At 42.1% G+C, this 8,027-nt stretch overlaps 1 protein-coding gene across 1 annotated transcript; it reads left to right on the top strand.

Moving 5' to 3' along the window:
* Window positions 1–1,535: 1,535 nt before the first annotated feature.
* LOC115343153 (atrial natriuretic peptide receptor 2-like) lies at window positions 1,536–7,404 on the top strand. The gene is made up of 7 exons (XM_030018758.2): window positions 1,536–1,817; window positions 3,361–3,495; window positions 3,741–3,915; window positions 4,356–4,454; window positions 5,259–5,350; window positions 5,880–6,017; window positions 6,175–7,404. The coding sequence occupies exons 1-7, from the start codon at window positions 1,581–1,583 to the stop codon at window positions 6,502–6,504; spliced, it is 1,206 nt and encodes a 401-aa protein (XP_029874618.2). The 5' UTR covers window positions 1,536–1,580; the 3' UTR covers window positions 6,505–7,404.
* The last annotated feature ends 623 nt before the right edge of the window (window positions 7,405–8,027 follow it).

Genomic DNA, 8,027 nt, shown 5'->3' with positions numbered 1-8,027 from the left:
AGATTGTAAAGGATTGATTAATAGTTCTGAAAATGAAAATTGTTAGAGGTTACTTTGCTGTATGGAGCAAGGATGTCAGTTATGTGCAGCATGAAAGATAAGGACAGAAAAGGTAATCATGAAGCTCAAACAGTAAAAATTGGATATGCATATGCTTCTGTCAAAACTGAAATCTGATTCATTTTCCTTTTGAAATATTTAGACAATATTGTGGAAACGTCTGAGCTCATTTGAACATATCAACACAAATTATTCATCATCTGCAAATTCCTATTAAGAACAAATTCTAAAAGTTTGATTAAAAAAATTCAACAGTTCCAGTCTGTGATCACTGGAGTAAGTAACCCATCTTTTTATGGGCTTCCTTAGGATTTGGATAGAAGTACCATAGAGAATAAAACGAACAGCAAATGATTTTATCAGTCTTAATACTCACAGAAAAACTGTATGATTTCATTCATGTGTTTTTGCAGCTCTGGGTGAGTCATGGAAACAGTCTCCTTACTACACCTTTTCTTTTAAAATAAAAGGTCAGGTGGAACAAAATATAATAAAATATGTCCTTCAATAACATTCACCTAATGCATGTTCCCTGTACTTTGTTTCAAAATGCATGTGAAATTGTTAAATATCACTAATAGCTCCAGTTATGTTTTCAGGAGCTGCGAGAAACACCCCAGGGACACCTTTATTTATTTATTTATTTATTTGGTTTTTTTAGATGTTCTCCTCCCTCCAATGGTGGTGGTAGAAAAACAGTTCAAAGGATTTTGACAGCATGCATGGTGTCCCTCTGCAGCCTCCTTGGAGCCATTTCTTTTGATTTGAGCAACAGCTTGGAAATGTGGAGAAACACAGGGAAAGCCCTTCAGGAACTTGCCTCCTGTGAAAACCTTTGGGCTGTTCGCCTCATCTATCTCCTGCAGGAAGAAAGGCATAGCTGGCTGTTCCCAGCAGCAGACAAGAGGAATAGATCATTTCATGCTCATCTATTGGGGAATTTAAACTCCCTCTGTAAGGCAAGTGAAGCAGAACTGTATTGTGAGAATTGCCAATGCAAGAAGGAGAAAGTCTCCATTTGCAGATTTTACATCCTTGACATGAGACAAAAATTAAATAGCACAGGGGATACTGAAGCCAGGCAGGTGCTATCCAGAGTGATCTCTGAACTGCTGGAGCGCTTCAGTATTCCCCAGGAAGACCTCAAAGCTATGAGATACAATCCTGACTGGGCAGACATAGTAGCTTTTAAACTCATCCTTCTAATAAGAGAAGCCATGCTTAAAGCTCATTGGATGCCAGCATCTACAAGCTTTCAAACAATATTGCATCAATTTTTTGCCATTCTGAACTATGCTATCTTCTCATCAGAGATTGTACATAAGTGCTGGATGGATAATGTTAATCTATCACTTCATTTCACCCACTATGAAGGAATCTCTTTTTTCATCCCATTCCTGGGTTCAGATGAATTTGTGTCCATTGAAGCCTTGGTAAAGGGACTGCATTATGCACAGAGCTGCCTACTGCAGAAGGGACAGGAAAAACTCATCAAGAAATCTACAGAAATCCTGTCTACAATGAGCCTTAAGATCAGTCTGTTAGTGATAGCCTGCCTCATTTACCCCATAATCCTGATGTCCTTCAAGCAAATGACAGATTGGATACACAATTATGCCAGGAACCTCAAAAAAAAGACAGAGGACTTGAAAAGGGAGAGGCAGCTAGCTGAGGACCTCTTACACCAGATGTTGCCAAAATCTGTGGCCAAGCAGCTAAGGAAATGCCAAAAAGTTGAGGCAGAAAACTATGATCAGGTTAGCAAATGGAAAGGATGCTGTCACCAAGGATAAAGCATTCACCTAAAAAAGCACCTACCTTGCCACTGTTTTGAGGAACCTGGTTTTGCACCCATAGTTGAGCGTGGATGGAAATCCAAATATTCATGATGGGTTTTGGAAAGAGCTGTGCAACCTGCCATGAAGAACTTAGGCTGATGGGGAAGGAAGAAAAACTGAAATTTCCAGAAGTGTAGCTTTAGATGTCAAAGATCCTATATTGGCAAGTTGTCTTCTTTAGGTTTAAGAGCCTACTCATGAAAGGCAGCCAACATCATGAGATCACGAGTACATAGGAGCAAGAAATTAGTTTCCTCCTTGTAAAATGGGAAGAATCCCCAAAAACCAATGTAGGACAAACCCTGTCTGTACTTGTCAGTATGATTCCATAAACATAACTGAAAAAAGAGCATGGGACTTAGAGAAGGACGAGAGGGACAGATGATCTTGTAGCCTCAAGTGTGTAACTGTAACGAAGCCGGCCCACATAAAAACAAGGGCAGGGTTTGGCCAGGCACCCATTTATTTACAGCTCTGCCTTGCAGCATGCATGCTGCTGTCAATGCTGAATTTAGCAGCTGTGCTGCGTAGCCCATAGCTAAAATCCTCATGCTACAGTAATTGCAATTCTATTCACTCTTTTTTCCCCTGGATGCTCTGTTACTTTCAGCTGTGAAACACAATAATACATGTTTGCATTTAATTTGTAGGTGTCATTATCGAAACAGCAACCTGTAATCGCACAATTAATTACAATTCACAATAGCCATGACATCAAAAGTAGCTGAACCAAGGCAGGGAGTGAAAAGGTGGCTCTTCTGGATTAATTGGTATTACCAAGGACGAATAAAAGAGCAATTTTAGTTTAAACACTCACACAGTTCAGGCAGCACAGAGAAGAAACACTTAATTCTTTGCCAACAGCTATAACACACATTTCCCTTCCTCAATTCAGTTATTATGGTTTCTGTTGTTCTTTTATAAATTTGATTTTTTGAAAAAGTTAATTTCTCTGTAAATTACTTAATCATAACAAAGATAAACATCATTTGAAGAGAAACAAAATCCAGTTAGTATTTCCTAATTCAACAAGAGCAGAGACAGCAGTTGAGTTTTTATTTTGCAGTTTGTTCAGATACCTAGTTTTGATCTCTACCACAGTTTAAAATCACTTTAAAAGAAAAATCAGGCCCTGCTTCTGTAAGAAGTCTGTTGATCACTGCTCACAGGATTCAAAGCATTTGATTTTCAGTCTCCCATCTAGCACAAAGTATTCAGAGAAGTGCAGATGATAAACTTCAGAGATAAGCATGATTTTAGCTGTCAGAGTAATAGAGAACAATTCAGAGCCAAAGCTTGCTAATGTAGGATTGTATCTATTCAGTTCTGCAACACTGGTTCTATATGCAGCTTGTGCCTTAGGCCGTTCTGCTCAGAATTTCACAAATCCCCAAACTCTTCACAGGCTCTGCCATTGTTGCCTGGAGACCTTAGCTTCACACTTTCCTTCTCTCTGTGACAGGTGACTATCTTTTTCTCGGACATTGTGGGGTTCACAAGCATTGCTGCTTCCTGTACTCCCTTGCAAGTTGTTGAGATGCTCAACAATCTGTACATCTGCTTTGACAGCAGGATTGAGTCTTACGATGTTTACAAGGTGAGTACAAACCTGCAGGCAAGGAATCTGGAAGTCGCTGAAATCTTTCTTACTTTGCTCCCCAGTGAATATTAAATACGCCAGGCCAGCTGGCCAAAAGCCATGAAATCCAAGACCTGCCATTGCACAGGGACTACACCGCCGCTTGGCGAGTGGTGGACAGCTGAGATACTTTCTATTCTCATCTCCTTTTGAAAGAAAAGCTTGGTGCCTGCCACTGAGTGACACATGCCCCTTCCCATCAGGTGGAAACAATTGGTGATGCGTACATGGTAGTGAGCGGCCTGCCAGAGAGGAATGGCACCAAACATGCTGACGAGATTGCCAAAATGTCTCTGGATCTGGTGGCAGCAGTTCGTCAGGTTGTGATCCCTCATATGCCAATGGGCAGACTGCAGCTGCGGGCTGGGATACACACAGGTACGTGGGCTGAGGTGGAGGAATGAGAAAAAGAGACTATAACACGGTCTAATTGTGTGAGGAGAAAAGAATTCTGCATTTCTGTACAAGCCCTTTTCTCCCTGCAGGACCTCAGGATAAGTATTTCTCCCGCTTCCAGCAGTAACAGTGGGGTAAAATGACTTCTGCTTGCATCGGTGTGGAAAAGGCTGTGAAACAATTTAGTATTGGCAAAGTGCATCTTCCCCTGATATCAGCACCAATTAGCTTCAGCTAATCAAATCGTGACTTCTCTCCTTAAGTAAATACTGTGCAGCCAGGCCCTAGATGCACTGAGTATTCCCAATTCCCATTGCTCTCTGAGGATCCAGAGTGACTAGCAAAGGTGTCTGCATTTGGCATCTCCCTGCCCTTTTTCCACTTGTGTCTTATTGGGGTCTCTCTGCCTTGTATTTTCTCAGGACCCTGTGTAGCTGGAGTTGTGGGGTACAAAATGCCTCGTTATTGCCTTTTTGGGGACACTGTAAACACAGCCTCCCGCATGGAGTCCACCAGCTTGCGTAAGTGACTTGGGCATAAACAGTGTGTTCCTTACGCACCAGTCAGGCTCACACCTGCACTCTACATCTCTTAAGTACTACAGTGAAAGGAAAACCCCTAACACCCCCCACATTGGTCATGGCCAAGTGTGAAATAAGGTTCGTACAGGAGAAGGAGTACTCTCTGCGGCATATACCAGGCTAGAGAACTAATTACCATAGATCTAAAGAACCAGCACATGCATGACCTGCAATCCTCACTATCCCCGTATATCCACTAGTTATCAAATAAGCACAAGAAACTCTTGTGTATTCATGTGGGCAAGTAGAGTCACATCCCTTATGCCATTTCTGGAAAGTGATTGGAAATAAGAGGAGAAAGAGGGTGACAAAAGCCAAATAGCACAAGGTAAGCTGAGCTTGATTTTAAGGACTTTAACACAAAGGCATTAGGTAGAAACACCATAGCTACATAGAAGAGGGCAGTGCATGTTTTCTTGGTCCAGTCTTTTGTACTGCCTTTGCTACCAATACCACCTATTTTTACTGCTGTTGTGCGTATACCCAGTGCAGCGCTGCGCAGTCGTGTCAGTGGGTCAGTTAACCTGCTTAACTGCTTCTATGTTTTAGCCGACATCTGTGTGCAGTGTCACAGAGTCCTCAACCAATGCTTAAGGCATCTTCCCCTTCTTTGTGCTTCTTCCTCAACCTGACATTTTCCAAAGAAGAGGTGGAAACACAGGGCTGATAAATGCAGGAGGGCTCGTGTGTGGTCTCTGGGAACAGGGGAATCATTCATTTCTAATGCTCTCTTCTGAATCCTAGCACAGAAGATCCATATCAGTTCTGCTACATATGATGCCCTTCTCACAGATGATGCATATGAAATTGAACTGAGAGGAGAAATTGAAGTCAAGGTAACAGCTTTTCCGTAACTTTGCAACAGTAAAGGCGTTTAATGAGATCGGAAGGAGATATGATAGATTTGGCCATTGCTCTTCTGTGAATTGCAAGTCAATTTTTAACCATGGCCCCAAGGTTCTTTTGCTAATTCAGTTGGAAGTGGCTATACATTACTCCTCCTAACTGACAAAAAAGTGTTCCTGTGTGCTTTGAAATACAGCTATGTCTGCACCTGCATGGAACCACATGAATATGGGTGAAAGTGTTAGGATTCAGGTACCAAGACATATAGGGTGTAAGGCTGATTTTAAACCCTTAGCAACACTGCCAGTGACCAGAAAAATGCCTTTCTCTGAATGGAAAGAATTATTAGCACCCAAACTGCATATAAATTACAATTCTTTCCCCAAACAGCTGCCACTTATGAGAGAAGGAGAGAGAACAAATGCAGTACAGGTAGCAGCCCTGGCCGTAGCGATTCTCTGCTCTGCTTCATATCCCATGAAAATAGCTGTTTTCTGCTCTCTCCTTTTCTTGTCCCAGGGCAAAGGGAAAATGAAAACCTACTGGCTTCTTGGTAACAAGAACTACAGTGTCCAAAATGACAGCCTGGTGTGTCACTGGAATCCAGCAATCTCCAAGAAAAAGAAGATGGAAAGTAGCCAGGGATCTGTCCAACAAGTAAGGAAGTGAACGTTTAGCAGTGTGAGACTTCTTAGATAATGAGCCATTCACTAAGGGCTAAGACATGTAGTAGAACTTGCACCTTTGTCCTGCACATAGAAGGCTCTGCTGTGTACAAATACAAGCTCTAATGTCTGTTCCTCTCTGTCAATAGCGTAGTGCAGGCGCTGTGGGAGCAGCACTGGCCGAGCAGAGCCCTGCAATGCCCTGGGATGAGCTGAGCCCTGACAGTCACACTCAAGGGAGTTCCAGACCAGCCTGGACTCCTGAGAGTGCCACCCACGGCACGAGCCAGAAGCAGAGGGATGGATTTCATCAAAGCTCCCACCAGAGCCTGCAGGAGAACCTCACTTCACTGAGCTCACCTGCTTTGGGGGAAGGTGACAAAGGTGCCAGTTTAGAATACAGGGCACAGCTTGGAGACCATGGTATTAAAGCAATACAGAAAAATGAGTTTCTCCCAGGTTTTCTAGATGAGATGTGACAGGATAAGAAATGACTGGACTGCCCCAGGCACACACATTTCTTTTAAATAACATTCTCTTTTTGTTCTTAGCCATAATTCACATTTTTAACTCGTAAGTTTACTTGGGAACCTAAAACACCAACAGAAATTTAGAAAGGTGTCTCTAAACAAGGAGAAGCTACAAAAGTGTAGGTGGAGTTCCATCAGGAGCACGAATGGTACATAAAAGATGTACAGCAATGTGACTCCTTTCACTCCAGTAAAGCTATTCTAGATTTATATTTGTAGGTGACACAGAATTTAACCATTGAGGTCCAGACATAGTGAGGACACTTTCAGAACCTGAGCCAGCTTATTTCAAGCTAGCCTGTACATCTCTCCAGTAAACTATTGCTTGCAAGGCATGTATAACTGTAGGTAGTAGGAGAGGGAGTAGTGACACCCTGATGGACAAGAGGACAGGTAAATAACTCTTTCTGATCATTGTTTCAGAGATACAAATGAAGTGGGAACAATATTAAATTACTTCTATTAAGTGTCTGCAGCACTTCGTCTTTCCAGCTCTTCTCCAATACACTACTTCTCCATATGTGTATTTTTTCCCTTATCCAACCACCAAGGGGGTTGATGGTGAGACAAAGACGCAGTCTAACTGTATAGAAGACATTAGAAGGACAAGCTATTTCTCCCATCAAATTGTAATTTGCTTTTCTTTCCTTGTTGGAGGAAAAGACGCCTCTGCAGTGATAAGCAGAGCATAGTACAATCCTCTTCAGAGAAATCAAAGCAAACTGAATTACTTCCTGACATTGACAATTAGTAACTCTACACGGAGTTCAATTCATTTGTAAGTGGGCTGCACATATTTGTTGTCATTAACCCTATCCTGCTAGCCGCCGCCTTTGAGCAATTCCAGAGTGAGGGAACCATTCTGATGGGAACAGAAGCACAAGTGTTGGGGAGAGGGGGTTTGGCCTGTCTCCTCTCCCAGTCGACAGCTTCATGTAGAGCGTTACTACTGCATAAGAGAAAGATCTTAGCAGATTAAAGTTCTTTTTAAGGGAGGCAAGGCAGTGCTTAATGGTTGCAGAAGGCAACAAAAATAAAGGTATGTATTTAAGAGGAAGTCCAGCTTGGAAAGCTGCAATTGGTCTTTGTTTTTAGGTTGGGTTTTTTTCCTGAAATAAAAGTAGCTTTATGAACTTCAAAGGAAGCTGGTTCGGGTACCTCTTTGTCATTCACTTGACTAGTAAGAACCACTGAAAAACCTCATATAAGTTGTCTCCTTACAGAAGGAAAGCCAAGAGCTGCTCCTTTCAGTCAGCTCAGAGAAAGTCACTGTAGGAGTGTCTGTGTGGCTCTATGTAAAGCAAGCTTAGCCTGAGGTTAACTTGCTCTCAAGGGCTGGGGATCTCTGAAGGTCAGCTAAAGAACTATTCAGTCTTGCAGATAAGTAAGCCAAACCTGGAGGCTGAAATATTCACAATAAATGTAATATGCATGTTTCTACATGAAAAAGAATGAACCACAGAACTAACTCT

Source organism: Aquila chrysaetos, chromosome 6 (genome assembly GCF_900496995.4).
Source record: "Aquila chrysaetos chrysaetos chromosome 6, bAquChr1.4, whole genome shotgun sequence".
NCBI classification, from domain to species: Eukaryota; Metazoa; Chordata; class Aves; order Accipitriformes; family Accipitridae; genus Aquila; species Aquila chrysaetos.
This window is presented reverse-complemented; position numbering and strand designations above follow the sequence as displayed.